At 40.1% G+C, this 18770-nt stretch overlaps 1 protein-coding gene and 1 pseudogene across 2 annotated transcripts in view; one reads left to right on the plus strand and one right to left on the minus strand.

Moving 5' to 3' along the window:
* The first annotated feature begins 814 nt into the window (after window positions 1-814).
* The window catches only part of Acbd6 (acyl-CoA binding domain containing 6), a 155969-nt gene continuing 138013 nt past the window's right edge, over window positions 815-18770 (plus strand). For both annotated transcript variants that reach the window (XM_048356489.1, XM_048356490.1), the window contains exons 1-3: window positions 815-1248; window positions 8891-8955; window positions 15793-15889. In XM_048356489.1, the coding sequence (XP_048212446.1) occupies window positions 1027-1248; window positions 8891-8955; window positions 15793-15889 (384 nt within the window). In that variant the 5' untranslated portion in view covers window positions 815-1026. The remainder of the gene's footprint in view (window positions 1249-8890; window positions 8956-15792; window positions 15890-18770) is intronic.
* Window positions 13104-13904, minus strand: LOC125359035 (annotated as a pseudogene).

Here is an 18770-nt window from a genome sequence, read left to right on the forward strand (position 1 = left end):
ATGGTTAAGGGCCACGTGTAAGGAAGTTTGTGTTTTTTGATCATCTGTTGGTCATTGAGCATGTAAACATGTTAGTTCCTGTAGAGCACAGCTATGTCGTACTTTTGGGTTTAAGATGTAGCCCAAGACAGGAGCGGATGCCAAGCCAAGTGTGTGGGGGTAAGGCTTCAAGAACTTAGCCCTAGCGAGATGGAGTCTGCGGGTGCAGAGGGCAGACACAGAGAAGAGCAATTACATGATGGCTGGGCCCGGGCCCCCGTAATCACCGCTATTCTGAACAGAGTGCAGCAGCCGGGCCCCGGGTTCGAACGCGGGCCCACTCCGGCGCCCGGGGTCCCACCGGGTGGGTGCGGGCAGGCGGAACCTGAGGCTTCAACTCTGTTTCCCGCGACTCGGTCCCTAAGGCTGCACAACCGAGCGGTGAGCGCCTTCCTCCCACCCCCTCCCCACTCCCACCCCCCCACCCCCTGTGATAGCCTATGCCGATACCGGGCTCCAGAGTTTGTGATAACTAATCTCAACCAAACGACTAACGGACAGCCCAACGACTCAGGGTAGTTCTCCAAAGCACGGGGGTCCCCGACGATATCCCGCGAGGCACCGCTGGGCGAGGGAGGGCGTTCCACACCAGCGCCGCCCGCACCGCCCCCTGCCTGAGCGGAGCAGGCGCAGTGGAGTCGCGCGGCGCGAGCGGGAGCGCGTGCGCGTGCGCGTGCCCCGGCGTGTGCGCGCCGCCCCGCTCTCACCCCTCCGGCTCGGGCCGCAGCAGGCCGGCGCTCGTCGCATGCCTCCCGACCGCATCGCTTCGCGACGCCTTGCCCAGTTCAGAGCGAGAGCCTGAGGAGAAACGGGGACCTCTGGGGAGGCCGCGGCGGCGAGCGGAGCGAGGCGGCCGAGTTCCGTGAGGGGACGCGTAGCGAGTGGGCTGGGGTCCCCCTCGAGCTGGCCGGGCCCGCGAGCCTGTTACCACTCGATCTCAAGACCGAGCGGGCTGTGAGGGACCGGTGGCGGACCGAGCCCAGAGACATGGCCTCACCGTTCCTGCCCGCCGGGGCCTCCACGGTCGACAGTGGCGGAGAGCTGAGCTCCGGGGACGACTCTGGGGATATGGAGTGTCTCCAGAGCCCCGAGGGCGACCCGTCCCGGAGCCTGGCGGAGCTGTTTGAGAAGGCGGCCGCGCACCTCCAAGGCCTCATTCAGGTGGCCAGCCGGGAGCAGCTGTTGTACCTGTATGCCAGGTACAAGCAGGTAACGTGGGGAGGGTGTGTGTGTGTGCATGCGCGCCAGAGACATTGGCCTCTCCTTCACTGTAAGCAGACGTGCACGGTCAATGACTTGGGGCAGTGAAGTGTGTATGTGTGTGTGTATGTGTGTGTGTGTGTTGTTGTTGACTGTCTCCTGACCATTTAGCATCGTTCTGGACCTGGAAAAGATGTGTCTTCCTGTCCAAAAGTGGCATCTATTTAGCTAGACATTGAATGACAGTTTTTCCTGTGTCTTCTCTGACTTACTCAGAGTGTGCACTTTACCCAACTCAGAAGCTTTTACAAAATGAGGATGCTGAGGTAAGATTGATAGGGTATTTACTCTTGTCAAAGGGTCCTATGGAAGTATACATGGTAATCAAGGTAGTTTAAGATCTAAGAAAATAATGCGATTGTAATAAGAGATCCTTGATTTATGGCTGGATATGTTTATCTATTTATGGCTGGATATTTTTCTGTTACGTATCATCAAAGTTTTTCTTGTTATACCCCAGAAAATACTCGAAGTGTTCTTTTTGAAACATGCACACAAAAGAATTAGAACTAGTAAAACTCCAGATGAAATAATCCTTACTCCCCCCCGCCCCCAAAAAAGATGGCTCTCTATATTGTCTAGTCTGGTGTAAAATTCTGAACTCAATTGATTCTGCCTCATCTTCCTGCACGTTTTTTTTTTTTTTTTTTTTTTTTTGGCCAGTCAGGCTTGGACTCAGAGCCTGAGCACTGTCCCTGGCTTCTTTTTTTTCAAGGCTAGCACTCTACCACTCGAGCCACAGCACCACTTCTGGCTTTTTCTATATATGTGGTGATGAGGAATCAAACCCAGGGCTTCGTGTATGCGAGGCAAGCACTCTACCACTAGGCCATATTCCCAGGCCCTTTTTGTTTTATAAAAACAATAAAACCAGAGTAAGCAACTTGCCTAGAATCACATACGAGTCAGAGCGGGACTGTACTTCTGACTGTCTGAGGCTTTGAACTTTACCTGGAAGTATGGAAATGTATGCTTTTTGTTACCTACATAAACCACATTTATCATTCTAGGGGTCATTAGTTAGATACAAGAAGGAAAAATGCTTTATCCGAATCAGCAAATATTGATCAGCATCTTTGCTAAACATTTGAGTGCTTTGTACAGAGAGTTCATGAAGGAAAAACATTGTGGATGACACTTGCTCTTGGGAGGCTTGTAAGGTAATTGAGGAATATAGATTTAAATATGCATGTACAGTGATATAAATTATAATGGTCAATGAAAATTGTCCTCAAATTGACCTTGGAATTAGTTTTCTTGCAAAAGTTCTGGATGCCAAGTTTCTTTTGGTCACTTAATATATTCTAATAACAAAAGGAAGTTTTTCAATATTTAAAAATATTTAATTATTTTGCCAGGATCTTAGAATGTCTGACAGATGATTCTCTGGGCAGAGTAAAATGGATTTTCCCCAAATTCCCTAGAGAACATTATTTTCTTTGTTTGAGCATATCTTTATTATTAGTGTCACCGTTATTAAGCATCTGTTTCCAAGTCATAAGTGAACTACAGTCACCTGTCAGCAACCATCTGTCTAAAGTATATTTACTTCATCTTAGAGAGTCTATAGGAGGATTTAACAGTGTGTAGAGGTTATATCTAAGCTAAAATTCAAATTAGATAATAGTATGCTTGCTTAGGGCCACAGTTTTCCATAAATCTCTCCTTGTTTATTTGTAACTTTATTTTTGGCAGTAATAATTTGAACTCACTAGGCAGGTACTCTATCACAAGCTGTCAGCCCCTAAAGTTTATTTTGGTAAAATAATGAAGTTGAAAGTCCAAATAATGCCTGTGTAATAGACTAAATTTTCTCATAAAATTTAAACTTTCTTGGCAGGAAGATGATCAGTATCTAGGATCATAGCTCTTCTAGTCTAGACAAACATATGCCTTCAAAATCATCTTTTAAAGTGACATTTCAAATAGTATTAAGCCAGTTAACAGTTTTTTGCTTTTTCTGTGTATTCTTCCACTTGCCAAGCAGAAGATAACTGACACTTGTGTAAACAGTGCAGCAATGAAAAATTGAAATTCCTATTGTGTGTTTATTGTATAAGAGGTCTTTACCACTACCACAACTGAAGATATTCTGTATATCCTCCTAATTTAACTCAGCACACTTGATTTTCTGACACTTTGGTAACCTTCGTTGAAATACTTTGTTTCAAGGACTCTTGACTTTTTAAAATCTAAATCTACCTATCTCCCTACCTATTTGTCTGACTCTGGGGCTAAACTCAGGGCCTGAGCACTATCCCTGGCTTCTTTTTGCTCAAGGCTAACACCCTGCCAACTTGAGCCACAGTGCCACTTCTGGCCTTTTCTGTGTATGTGGTGCTGAGGAATTGAACCTAGGGCTTCACGTATACAAGGCAAGCACTCTTGCCACTAGGCCATATTCCCAGCCCCTAGATGGTCTTTTAAAGAAGTCTATACCTCTGTTTCATTGTTTATGATTCATGGTCTAATGATTCATGTCTCCCCAAATCTTCACTTTTGTTTTCACAGTTTTCTAGCAGAACGACTTTAAACTTAGGAAGCTTCTGTGTTAGGATTCAGAGTTGTCTTTTAAACCTTTATTGTCATCTCACACAATGATCTGGCCTGGGAGATGATGTAGAGCTTATAGGGTGGCACTGCTGCCCTATCCTCAGGGATCTACTCTAAGATCATCTAGGCACCTATACTTTTTGTCTTGTAGCAAACTATCCCCTAAGGCAACAGTTTTCAAGTGGTAGTCCATGGACCCCTGTGAATCCCTGAGTCTTCTAAGGGATCCATAAGTCAAAAGTTATTTTTTGTTTGTTTGTTTTTTACCAGTCCTGGGGCTTGAACTCAGGGCCTGAGCACTGTCCCTGGCTTCTTTTTACTCAAGGCTAGCACTCTACCACTTGAGCCACAGCACTATTTCTGGGTTTTTCTATATATGTGGTGCTGAGGAATCGAATCCAGGGTTTCATGTATACGAGGCAAGAACTCTACCTCTAGGCCATATTCCCAGCCCCCCAAAAGTATTTTCATAACATTACTAAGACAGTGTTTTTCCTTGTCTGTTTTAGTGGCAAAATTACTCATGCTTTAGCATGAATCAAAGTATGAGTAGTTCATATATTGTTTTTAACTATTGCATACTCAGAATAAAAATTTCTAATGCCAATTTCACTTAAAATATGTTGAAGCGACAAAAATGATTTTTATTAAATATTACTGAGTACAAGGCATTTTAACTTGGAACATGGAGGAGAAATACTGCCAGACATTCCTGCTACATACTGACATTGTGACTATTTTGAGGGAAAGCACTTAGATAATTTCTGAATGGCAAACTCACCAATCTTCTTTTTCCATGGACAATTTTTACTCAACAGAACAACTTATAAATACTGTATATGTTTAGATTTGAGTATTTGGCAGGTAATTTCTTGAGAAAGGGAAGAAGTGAACTTGTTTCTTAATAAAGTAAATCAACTGTAAACATTTGAGCCTTGTATCTGATACCATGAGATTTTTTTTCAGCTTCTCAGTACTTAAAAATTTTTTTAAAATAAGATACGTAATGAAGGGCCTGAGTCCAAGGCCCAAGACTGGCAAAATAAATAAATAAAAATAAAAAATAACATTATGGGGTCTGGGAATATGGCCTAGTGGCAAGAGTGCTCACCTCATATACTTGAAGCCCTGGATCGTTTCCCCAGCACCACATATGTAGAAAATGGCCAGAAGTGGCACTGTGGGTCAAGTGGTAGAGTGCTAGCCTTGAGCAAAAAGAAGCCAGGGACAGTGCTCAGGCCCTGAGTTTAAGGCCCAGGACTGGACAAAAAAAAAAAAAAAAAAAAAAAAAGATACGTAATGACAGTAATGGTGCAAACATGGTAAATGTATAATGAAATATGTCAACATTTGGAAAATGTGTAACTCTGAATTGTGTTTTCTAAATATTTCATGAGGTAATGTTGCAAATCATCTGTAACAGATCCATTCAGAGTATGTAACAGTACGAAAATTCATTGATGTTAGTTACTGTTCCACATTGCACTGCTAGATATCTCCACTGGATAAAGCACACCCTACTCTTCCATCTAGAGGGGAGAAAAGGTTTAATGCCAGCAAGACTGGCAGGCTGACTCCATTCAGACAGAGAGCAGCAACTGCCATTAAGTTAAAGAGGGGTATTTATAGGAAGGGAGCCTGCAAGATGTGTGGCTGCATTGTGAACAGGAGGCAGGTTAACATTAGTGGCCAGGCCAGGTGGTCAGGGCAACCTTGAGACACAGACACCCAGGCAGAACCTTGGCCACTGGAATGCCAGCCCTCACAGAATGACTTCACCCCAACTTATAGCCACTAATCTAAAAAACTACCATTTGTTGAGTTTTAGTATAGTAGCAAGGAAGAATATCTCCAATTAATACTATAAAAGTAGTTTATATTCTCTCTCCCGTTTCTTTTTCTCTGGAAGTACTGTGGATTGAACTCAAGCCTCAAGTTTTCTAGAAAGGTTCTGAACCACTTGAACCATGTCATCAGCTTTTTTTACTTTCATACACCCTACCCCCCATAAGGGTTCACTGCTTTGCTTGAAGGGTGGGCCTCAGACCATAATCTTTCTACCTCTGCCGCTCATCTCCATCTTTTGAGTAGTTGGCATTATAAGCAAGTGCCACGATGTCTGTCTTGTTTTTTAAGAGAGGATTTTGCTAACATCTTTCTTCCTTCCCCTCTCTCTCTCTCTCTTTTTAAGCCAGGCTGACCTAAAACCACTGTACTCCTGGCTATACCTCCAGCTATTTTTTCCCCTCTCTGCTCTGCTCTTTTAACATGGTTGTGTGAAGCCAAATTTCTTCAAGTACATCAACCAAAGCAACATACAGTAATAGACTGGATGCACAAGTTAAGTATGACAATACAGATGGGTCAGACATTAAAGAGATTTACAAAGTATGAAATAGTGCCAAGTTTCTCACTGAATTTTTTTCAGTTTAGAATATGTGGTCAATGGACCCAGATGTGATGGTACGTATCTGCAATCCTATCTGTTTGGAAAGGAGAGTTGGGAGAATTGTAGCTGTAGACTGGCCCAGGCAAAGTTAGCAAAATCCTGTCTGAGAAACTAAAAGCAAAGTACTAGGGGAGTGATTGGGATCCTGGGCTTAATTCTCAATGCTAGAGAAGAATATCTTTCATAAAACATAGTTATTTATGTTCACAATAATATCTTTGTTGCTATTTTCAAGTGAATTAGTACATAGTTTAAAATACCTCTTCTCAACTTTAATATGTATATTTAGTATATATTGACATATCTATATATATTTAATAATGGATTGATAGATATGATCTACATATGCAGAAACTTTGGGGTGCTTAATTTCTAAGTGTATAAAGGGAGGATAGGCCCCAAAACTTTGAGAATTGTTTCAGATTTCTTTTTCAGGGCTAGAGAGTCTTATCACCATATTCATAGTCTAGCCAGGGCAAAGAAAAATGGGAGGATGAATCCCTTAAAGAAGATGTTTCATGGCTTTCACACACATTGAATCCTGAGAACCTGGACAGAAATTGTGTATCCTCATGTACTGTTGAGTTGGATGACCATGCACCTACTTTGGACTATTACTTGAGGAGAAATAGAGAACAGATTCTGACATTTGTTTCTACTACTGGCTGGTGTCTGGACCAAAACAACAACTGCTATTTTTATAATATCTTATTTTGTACAGTATGTCTCATTATATTTCTAACCATCTAGTAGTTCATCTGATTTCACAGATGTCAGAACTGAAGCCTAGCTTCTGAATAGCTTGAAAAGCAGAATGATATAGTGGAGGACTATTAGGCTTAGAAAGAATATTAGAATTAGATCTGAATCAAACAGGCCTAGGATCAAATTTTGATTGTTAATTTAGGGCCTATTAATGTATGAACTGTGACACCTCTTGGGCATCTTTATCCTCATTATCCTCATTTATAAAATGACCTTGTAATGACATACCTCACAGGATTATTGTGTGCCTTATTTGAGATAACATGTGGAGCTTTTCTAGTGGTGGTTGAAGAAACATAGTGCCTTTTCTCTCAGCTTTTCTTCCCTCCATTATAACAAGACTGCTCCTAAAGAAGTAACATTTTAATAACAACCGAAGGACCATGAAATTAATTGCTCAGGAAGTGATTTTTTAAAATATAGTCAGAGGTGGAGGAAATCATTGTAGACAAAGTGTTCCTAGATCATGACTTAGATTGAGTCTAGACAGAGGTATAGTATTTTGACAAGCTGAGGGAAGAAGAGAAGGCATTTGAGGTGAGTATAATAATATGAACAAAACACAACTGAAAACCTCTAAGGTAAAAGTAGATCAGATGATTAGATGAAAGCATCAGTTTGATTTTAGCAAAGTTCAAGTAGGCAAGAGTAATGGGAAGGTTCCTGAGAAGTAGATAGGTGCTGTGGGTGAGTTAAGAACAGTTTCTTTGAGGCTCTGATCTCTAATAGATAAGACATTCTAAAGTAAGGTAGAAGATGTGACAAGAGACATACAGAATAAGTGCTATTAATAGTTCGTAAAAAAAGGATCTTTCTTCTGGAAGTGGCAATTAGAGAATTCAGTGAATTCTGCATTACCTTAAGCTGCATTTATGTGTAGCCACAATGAAAATAACTGTACTTACCAAAAATATAATTTGAGGTATTGACCACAGATCAGAGAAGATTATTGTGGAACAGGTAGAATTTGTATTGTTGCGAATCCTTGAATTTTTTTTCTTGCTTTTTGTCATCTAAATTTATGTTGATGAGTTTCATAGCAAGGAACTTTTAAAATAGTATACTTTATCCCAGAATCTGAGAGAACTAAAATGCTACTACTGCCAACATGAAGAAACAGTGTATCAGCTTTGAAAAACTGAACTTTAAAGATTAGTAATTGCATGTTTAAAAGATCTTCTATATTAACTGGCGCCAGTGGCTCATGCCTATAATTCTAGCTACTCAGGAGGCTGAGATCTAAGGATTGTGTTTTGAAGCCAGCTCAGGCAGGAAAACCTGTGAGACTTACTGCAATTAAACTACCCCCCCCCACACACCTACCTTCATTATTTTGAAGACAATAAAGACTATCATCTATGTTTATAATTTGTCTTATAGTTAGTCTATTTTAGAAATTAACTATCACCCGTACTTTTTCTGTAGCATATTATTTTTTAGATAATATTTTTTAAATATTTTTATCTTTAGTACAAAAGGGTTTCAATTCTGCACATCAGTTTATGAGGACAATGTATCTTGGTCAGTGTTACCCCTTCCATCATTCTTTCCTATCTCTCCCAACCTCACAGAGCCCTCAAGTTACCTGGTTCCATTTTCACATATGTACATTGAATATTATAATTTAAATAACAATTGTTTTTTCCATAAGCTAAAACTGCCTGTATTTAAGACTTGGTTTGTTTGCTTTTGCAAAAAGTCATTTTGTTATTCTGCATAGATGAAACTTATAATTACTAAGTATGCATAATCTGAAAAGAAAATATTTTTAGATAATTACTGGAATAATAAGGTTCTTTATTTTTTTCTGTTCACTTCATTTAGGTCAAAGTTGGAAATTGCAATACTCCTAAACCAAGCTTCTTTGATTTTGAAGGGAAGCAAAAATGGTAAGCAATTCTTAGAATGTTTAATGAAGTTGCTGGAAATGAGGTGTTTAGGAATTAGATAGTAGTGAGCAGATTAAAGTATTTTTTATATTAATCTCTGTTGTAGTCTGTGCTAATGGCAGGCAATTGGGAAAGGGATTTAAAGAACCAGCTTTCAGCTAAGTCTCTTCTTATGCAATGATGTTGGTATGTAAGTAGTTCACAACAGATATGCATTTCTTTTAAAGTATGTCTGGGAGTACCCACAGAGATATTGCTTGAAGGTTTTTCTTGTCTACTATATAGCTCCTAAAGCCTCACTACTTCTCTCTGGAAATATCTTCAAGAGAAAACCAAGAGGATGGAGGGAGAACAGGATAAATCCCCATTTTTATACTCTCTTCCTCTGCCCCAAGTTGATCTTGATGTGGCACTATTCTATTCTTTGCTCTACCCACACTATAGGAAATAAATCATTATAATAACTTCTTGGGAATAAGATAGAGACTCAAATACTCACTTCAATTCTCTGAATAGGGAAGGATTAGTTTCTTCCCAAATTTTACTTATAGAAATTCTGGCATATCATTTATAGGGCCTTTTTATCCTCATGCATTTTTTTATTGTTATTATAAAGGTGATATATAGAGAGGTTACAGTTATATATGTCAGATAAGGAGTACATTCCTTTTTGAACAGTGTTTCCTTTTCCCTCACTCTCTCCTAGAGTTTCCCTCTCGTACCCATCCACAAATTGTATAGTTCATTTTCAACATAATGTCTATTGAGTATTACTGTTGCATTTGTTCACCCTTTGTCCCATTATTTTTGTGCCCCCATTTACCCTCCCAAAGACAAATAAATGGAGAAACAAGACAAAAGGAAAAGAAAACAAAAATAGCAACAAAGAAAAAAATCCTTTTGTTTCCATTTCCTGTAATTAATTTCAATAAGCATTATTTTATATGCTCACATAGGCCTTATTTTTCTTATGTAGTTTAAGTGAAAACGGGGGAAAAACATGTTCTCTATACAATAGAGAACATTAGTTACTAAAGAGGGAAGATTTTAGAGCATCAACACTGGAATTAAATGAATAATTTAAGTATTGAAGGTGTAGTTTAATTTTTTTATTGTTATTATAAAGGTGATGTACAGAGTGGTTGCAGTTACATAAGTCAGGTAATGAACACATTTCTTTTGGGACAGTGTTACCCCTTCCTTGCTCTCTTCCAGTTTTTCCTTCTCATCCCACCCACAAGTTGTATAGTTCATTTTCATTGTAGCATCCAGTACGTATCACTGCTGCATTTGTTCACACTTGAGGGATTTGAAGGTATCTTTTTTTTTTGGCCAGTCCTGGGGCTTGAACTCAAGACCTGGGCACTGTCCTTGAGCTTCTTTTGCTCAAGACTAGCACTCAGCCACCTGAGCCACAATGCTTCCAGCTTTTTCTCATTATGTGGTACTTAGGGGGCTGGGAATGTGGCCTAGTGGTAGAGTGCTTGCCTAGCATACATGAAGCCCTGGGTTCAATTCCTCAGCACCAAATAAATAGAAAAGGCCAGAAGTGGTGCTGTGGCTCAAGTGGTAGAGTGCTAACCTTGAGCAAAAAGAAGCCAGGGACAGTGCTAGGCCTTGAGTTCAAGCCCCAGGATTGGCAAATAAATAAATAACTGTGGTACTGAGGAATCGAACTTGGCCTCATGCATGCTAGGCAAGTATCTACCACTAAGCCACATTCCCAGCCTGAGGTATATCACTTTTTAAAAAGAGGAAATATGGTTGCAGGGAGAGGAAATGCTAAAAGATGGGTTCTGGGTCAGCTGTGTTCAGCTATTCAGGAGGTAAGGATCCAGAAGATTATAGTTTGAGGTCAGCCTGGGCAAAAATTTACAAGATCCACTTCAAACAATAAAGCCAGATGTGGCTGCATACATTTGTTTTCTCAGCTATGTGGGAGGCTATAGATAGGAGGAGCTCAGTCAAAACTGTTACTCGGGGTGGCGGGGGGTGGGGGAGTGGGTAGTGAAGCCCTATCTGAAGAAATAATCTAAAGCAAAAAGGGCTGACAGTATGGCTCAAGTGATACAGTACATGAAAAAAAGGTAGATTATAACCCTTTATTCTAACATAGCCCTGTATAATATGCAGTTGCCTGAACAAGTGATCTGTCTGCCAGCCATTTGTTGCCCAGCTGTAAGAGGGAACTGAGCTTGAATCAGGATCTCAATTCCTATGTCACTAACCATTCTAGTTTAGCTGCCGTGTGTGTGTGTGTGTGTGTGTGTGTGTGTGTGTGTGTACATATTTCTTTAAAATAGGATATTTTCAGTGAAAAAAACCACATTGCTTTAATTTACATTCTGGTTCAAGTTTTTAATTTTTCTTGCTATGACAAATAGTTCTCTGGTATTTTATTACTGTTCTAGATTACCTGATTTGGGGGAAGGGGCAATGCTGAGAGAACACAGCCTTTTACTTGTCTAGCCACATCCCCAGCCCTTTGATTATTTTTAGCTATTTTTTTTTTCAGATAAAGTCTCACATTTTTAATCCAGTCTGCCCTCAGACCATGATCCCCTAGCCTATTTCTCTCGTAGCTGAAATTATAGGTGTGTACCATCATGTAATACTTGTTTGTTCAAATGACATGAGGTCTCACTCACTTTTAGAACTATAATCTTTCCAATCTCTGCTTCCCAAGTAGCTAGAACTACAGAAGTGGGCCACTGTACTAAGCCTCCTGATGTTTGAACTCTGGGACCTTATGCTTTCTAGGCAGGTATTTTACCACTTGAGCTATCCTTTTTGTGTTGCTTTACTATTATTATTATTATTACTAATTGTGTATTGAACGCAGTAAGAGGTTCCCTGACACAAAATAAACCAGTTCTGAGATTTTCTCAAGATAAATTTAGTAGCTCCAGCTTCTTCAGTGTTTATCAAAATACAAAAGAAAAAAGTAGAGGTCATCTTTTTCCATGGTAAATAGGATCCTTGCAGGCTGAGGGAGGAAGCTACTTCACACATGGAGCTGGAGGTGCTCTGGGACTGGGTCTGGAATGGACCAACCCTCCCAGCTTGCACAGATTCCTGCTAGTTAGACCCAGGCCTCCTGCCAGCACTTGGAACAGGCACATGAACTGGGAACACAGGCTGCTTTTAGGCCACAGGCCCATCAAGGATGAAGCTATGCCCTGATAAGTGACCATGTGAGCATGAGTGCAAGCACAATGCTATGGAATGCAGATGGTCCAAAGACAGGTGAATCTTAGGGGCTCTACTGTGACCATGCAGCAGATGGTGGTTTGTTCATCACCATCTCTCCTGTTCCCATAGTGGAACAGCTAGCTGATCTGATGGACTATCACTCAAGTGGTTACTCAAAACACTACACTAGGGATAGTCTCCCTTCTATATGTTCAAGTGTTCTGCTTGTATTTTTAACTATTTTAAAAAATGCACTGAGTTCAGGTTAAAAACCAACCACCAAATAGATTCCAATACTGATATACAGCCCATTGGCTCCTGGAAACCAGTTGCCCACATGTCCAAATCTCTTCTCAGTACTGACAGTAAGTTAATCCTCCCTCCCTCCCTCCCTCCCTCCCTCCCTCCCTCCCTCCCTCCCTCCCTTCCTCCCTCCCTCCCTCCCTCCCTTCCTTCCTTTCCCCCCCCTCCCTTCCTTCCCCCCCCTTCCTTCCCCCCCCTCCCTTCCTTCCCCCCCTCCCTCTCTGCCAGTCCTGGGGCTTGAACTCAGGACCTGGCACTGTACCTGAGCTTCTTTTGCTCAAGGCTAGCACTCTACCACTTGAGCCACAGCACCAATTCTGGCCTTTTCTGTTTATGTAGTACTGAGGAATCGAACCTAGGGCTTCATACATATTAGGCAAGCACTCTATGACTAAGCCACATGCCCAGCCCTGATTCTCTTTTTGCAGTAAAAACAAACAAACAAACAAAAAAAAAACCAAAAAACCAAAAAACTGAGAAATACTGTATAGGAGTACCAGACACTGCCTCAGTGGAAACAGAAACTATTTACATTAAATAAAAACCTGACTGCAGGCTGCATCTGCACATGTATAACATGGTGTGATGCACACGGTGACCAACCCATGGAGACAGCTTCTGGAACTCAGGACCACAGAGTTGCATGTTTGCCACATGAGAGGAAAGCGGAGGGTGGAGAGGAAGAAGTGAGGGGGAGGGGAAGTCCTGGTTCATTTCTGGTTCCAGAGCTGATTGAACAGCCAGTCCAGTTCTTCAAAGAGCCCGTCCCTGCTGGTGGCACAGGTGGCCTGAATGTACCAGTTCCTATAGTGTAGAAAGTGCAACTCCAGCTTGTCTGTGATTTCTTCAGCATTCATGGCACTAGGGAGGTCCTACTTGTTGTCTTCTACCAGGGGAATAGCATCCACGTAAGGTTTTCACAGGCCTCGTTGACACTCTGTCATTGCTGTCCACCACAAAGGTCAAGCCTTTGGTGTTCCGGAAGTAGTGGACTGCAGTGGCTGAATCTTGTCCTGGCCACCTACGTCCCACACAGTGAAGCTGATGTTCTTGTATTCAACAGTCTCTACATTGAAACCTATGGTGGAAATGATGGTCACAATTTCACCCAGCTTCAGTTTGTACAGAATTTTCATATTCCAGCAGCATCTAGGCCCACCATCAGGATGTGCATTTCATTTTTGCCAAAAAGGCCCTTGAAGAGGTTTGCAAAGATAGTCCCCATGCTTGTGGACAGGTGGAAGTGATACTGGCTAAAGACCTCAGCAGCAGCTCCTCCCAGTCAGGCATTGATTTTATTCCCTGTCTTGCTTGTTTTTGAGACAGGGTCTTACTTTATAGCCAGCCCCTCCTGGAGTGCCATCCTCCTGCTTATTTCCCACTGCATTGTTGGGATGAGAGGTGCATATCACTGCACCTAGCTGTTGATTGAGATGAAGTCTTGTGGAATTTTTTTTTTTTTTTTTTTTTTTGGCCAGTCCTGGGCCTTGGACTCAGGGCCTGAGCACCATCCCTGGCTTCTTTTTGCCACCTGAGCCACAGCGCCCCTTCTGGCCGTTTTCCATATATGTGGTGCTGGGGAATCGAACCGAGAGCTTCATGTGTAGGAGGCAAGCACTCTTGCCACTAGGCCATATTCCCAGCCCCTGTGGAATTTTTTTTTTTTTTGACCTGTGCTCACTTCAAATTGTGATCTCCTCATCTCTGCCTCCCAAGTAGATAAGGTTACAGGCTAGAGCAACCGCATCCAGCTTACTGTAAGATTCTTTGTTTAATTTATAAATTTATAAGACTTCATTATTATTTTCCTCTAGGATTTACCCATTTTTCAATTGTTTGTAGCAGTTATGTAAGTTTAGATTTTATAGCCACCTAAAATAATTCCTTATTATTAGGCAAGAATGAATATTGAAGGTCAAAACATTAAGTCTATCAATCACCATAATGACTGCACGTAGCAAAATCATGTCCCCCCGATAGTGTACATATAAAGGACATGCCCTCTCCATATTACTTAAACATTTTACTTGTTTTTAATCATGATTAATTATTTTGGCAAGAATACTATGTAAGCTAAGAAACAATTAGACAAATCCAAGTTGAAGAGAATTTCGTAAAACAATTGGTTTTCACTTGTCAAAAGGGTCAGTATCATGGAAAACAAAGTCAAAAGATACTTTGTCTAGGAAATCAAGAAAATCTGACCATTTGGTGCCTATATTATAATATTGATATATTGATGATAAGTTTCCTAAGCTTGATTTAAATTGATGAATTTAAGGGTGAAGTGTTATATACAAGTAACCTTCAAGAGTTACAATAAAAATAAATTCAGAAAGCCTCAGAATGATGTCATTTTCATGGAGGAGTAGGAAGATTGCAAAAAATTCTGTTTTACAGTGAATAGAGAAACTTGGTTAGCAGTAGGAAGAGTTGACAGTGAAAAACCAAGGAGGTCTGGCCAACAGCCTGAAGAGAAAAAGAAAGGGTCAGCTCAAAACTGGGCACAGGACTAAAATGTTACTCTTGGTATTCATACCTGAAATTCCTCCCTCCTTCCTCATTAGAATACTTGATTCCACGCTCACCAACCCTTAACTTTGAAGATCAAATTCTAGCTACCATTGGGTTTACAGATGGCATGACAGCAGAAAAGGAAGATGGAATTCTCTTACCTTAAGAGAGAAGTGTGGTTCATTTTTTCAGGAAATACTGTTTCTTCTGTGATGATTAGTTTCCATACTACCAAAATGTCATGAAGATTGTTAATTTGCAATATGGAAATTACCTCTATTAATATGTTGGGTCTTTCTCATAGGGTCAGTCAAAAATTTAGTTTAGAAGTGATTAATGCCTTTTATTATGATGGTTGTGATCTTCCAGAATTTAACAGGTATCATCATATTATTAAAAGTTCTGTGACTCAGAATGCCTGCCTAGTAAGTATAAGGCCCTGAGTTCAAACCCTGGTACTGCCAAAAATAAAATCATAAGAGAAAATTTACAAAGTGGATCCTTAAGTGGAGTGATAAGGTTTACACTTTTGTAGTTCAGCTTAAGAGCAAAAAAGAGCAAAAAAGGGCTGGGGATATGGCCTAGTGGCAAGAGCGCTTGCCTCGTATACATGAGGCCCTGGGTTCAATTCCCCAGCACCACATATACAGAAAATGGCCAGAAGTGGCGCTGTGGCTCAAGTGACAGAGTGCAAAAAAAAGAGCAAAAAAGATTGATAGCTTATTTTGGTATTCCCAGGCTGAATGCAGTACTTTAATAATAAAAATAAATATGCTATTAATGTTATTTACATAGTTATGGATAGGCTTTTTTTTTAATCTTCTATAGGGAAGCATGGAAAGCACTTGGTGACTCAAGCCCCAACCAAGCAATGCAGGAATATATTGCAGCAGTTAAAAAATTAGATCCAGGTTGGAATCCTCAGGTAAGATTTAGGATTGTACATAATACTTCCCAAAATGTTATCTTTCAGACAAGTGTTTTAAGCTAAAGTTTGGCTCAAGAAATATGCTTTGAGTTTTGCCTTCCTCAAAACTCTATAGTTATAAAAAGTCTGCAGTATTTATCTGAGAATGCCATTGCTTAAACATAACCTAATCACCTATTCTTATTGGGAATTTCTCGAAATTGTAGAGAATGTTTAGAAGTATAATAATTTGAATAACTTGTAAGTAAATATATTGGGTAGTATGAAAGTGCATGCAAATATATTAATGGAAATACATTAGATTCAAGGGAGAACCCAAGCCTGTAATTCCTTCCAAAGACAAACTCAAAGTTAAGCAAAATAAAACACCAGGAAGTAGGTACTTAAAAGGGATGAGGTCAAGGGGAAAGGAGTGGACAATTGAAGAGAAGGGGAAGAATACAGTCAAGAATCCAATATATATTCTACAAAATTAAGAAGAGTGAGGGAAGGGTGGGGAGGGGAGAGATGGGTGAGAAGGTTGAAAGGTTGAAAGCAGTGACACTGATCAAGATATACTGAATTCATAAACTGCTTTGGTAAGTAACAACTTCTTTGTACAACTACTTAAAAAGGAAATAATAATTAAAAAAACAAATGCTGGCTAGGATGCCGAGGAAAAGGAACCATGAAGGGTCAGATCGTACCCTACTACTGTTTATTAGATGTTTGCAGTAGGCACAAGATGCTTGGGTTACCCAAAAGTATGTGCTTCATGGCATGGCAGATTCATAGCTTTGTTTGGCTTACATTGATTTCTCAGGTTCACCAAGTCCCACAGGAATGACACAGGTGGGTCTGTTGGATTCTTGCATATGCCGTGGGTTATATTATAGGGAAGAAGTACTAAACTATGAGGGCTTACATTTTTATAGCAAATGGAAGCAAGCCTGTTCTTTGTTAAGGGCTAGAGAGATGTTATCTTGACCCTGAAAATGACTTGCTGCCCAGCAATCCTGAGAAATGGCTTAGGTAGACAGTGGTCAGGGCCTGGTCTACTGAACAAGATTGTCTAGGGATAATAATTTCATATGTACATATTTATGTCAGTTGAGAATCATGGATTTCTGTTTTATTCAGTGGAGAATCCACTAAAATCATTTAATTGACCACTAGGAGCCACTTCAAGGTGTCATTTTTATGTGTCTTCATTGTTCTTGGGATTAAAGCCATGAGCTATTATGCTCAGCTTCCATTTTTTCACTTTCTGACACAAGATGTTCCAAGTTATATTAATATGCTAGGAGAGTTGTAAAAAATTGATACTTTGTTGTTTAAAACAACAGAAGTTGATTCACAGTTCTGTAGGGTAAAAGTCTAAAAGAAGGTACTAGCAGTCATGTTCCCTTTGAAGATTATAAAGAAGAATCTTTCCTTGGCTCTTCCAATTTCTTGAGGCAGTCCTTGGTTTGGGATAGCCCAACTTCATCTCTGCTTTTGTCACCTAATTGTCTTCTTATGTCTGTATCTAAATCTCCCTCACCTTTCTCTCATATCAGCATTAGTCACTGGGTTCATTGGATTTAGAACCTCCTCCAATCCAACATGTCTATCTGCAAAGACTTTCCTAGTAAGGTCCCACTTACAGGTACCTAGGTCTAGGACTTGGACATACTTTCTTTTCTTTTTTCTTTTCTTTCTTTCTTTCTTTTTTTTTTTTTTTTGCCAGTCTTGGGGCTTGAACTCAGGGCTTGAGCACTGTCCTGGCTTCTTTTTGCTCAAGGCTAGCACTCTCCCAACTTGAGCCACAGCGCCACTTCTGGCCTTTTCTATATATGTGGTGCTGAGGAATCGAATCTAGGGCTTCATGTATATGAGGCAAGCACTCTATATATATATAGCCACTAGGCTATATTCCCAGCCGCTGGACATAGTTTCTTGGAGGACACAATTCAGTCCACTACATTGGTTCATATGATACTTTTCTCCTAATAGAGAATGATACTTATAAACCAAGGTCTGGATGTTAGGTACAGTTATTGATACTGGGCTTACATTGTTTCTAGGCCCTCTCAGCAGACAGACAATACATACACTCAAATGTATGTGTGTGTGTATATATATATATATGTGTGTGTGTGTGTGTATGTGTTTTTATGTATATAAATGTATACACTCATGTATATATGGATTCATATACTTATGCTCTCTATATATGAATGTAAATATTTGTAAAACACGTAAAAACTTGGACACAGACATGTATGTATACATACAAACTGCCATAATCTATCCTATATAAATATTTATATATTTAAAACCACAAGTTCATACTGAAGCATTTAAATTCCAGATTAGCACTATAATATGCATTTTAGTCTTCCTTCTTCCACTTCTTTCTAACTCCTTTTTTCAGTAGGACTCTCGCTCTTAGTCTCCTCAGTATACTAATTTGTTTGCTCTAGCCTCAGGTAGAAAGAAGTAGCTTCACTATTGCTAATCTATGTCACTGAAAAGTAAAGTTTGAACTAAAGTTCCTATTCATAGGAGTTTTATTTTTAGGTAAAGTTTTTTTTTAATTTTTATCTTTTAAGTAAAATTTATATACACAAAACTTATATATACATTGTGAAATACACAAATCTTAACTGTATAATTTGATGAGTTTTGAGGAATAAGTAAAGCAGTTTTGTAAAACTGTGAAATTGGAAAATAATTGCATCTTAGACACCTTGTGTTTTCAATTAATTGACTCATTGGCCACTTGGGAAATTGAGATTGTTTTTATGTGGATGCCCTGAATCATAAGTAACACTGTTCTGAAGTGGCTGCCTTGCATGTAAATAAATAACATTGACATGTGATGTAAGACTACTACACTCTTAAATTCTGTAGAAAT

The sequence above is a fragment of the Perognathus longimembris genome, chromosome 11, assembly GCF_023159225.1.
Source record: "Perognathus longimembris pacificus isolate PPM17 chromosome 11, ASM2315922v1, whole genome shotgun sequence".
In the NCBI taxonomy this organism is placed as follows: domain Eukaryota; kingdom Metazoa; phylum Chordata; class Mammalia; order Rodentia; family Heteromyidae; genus Perognathus; species Perognathus longimembris.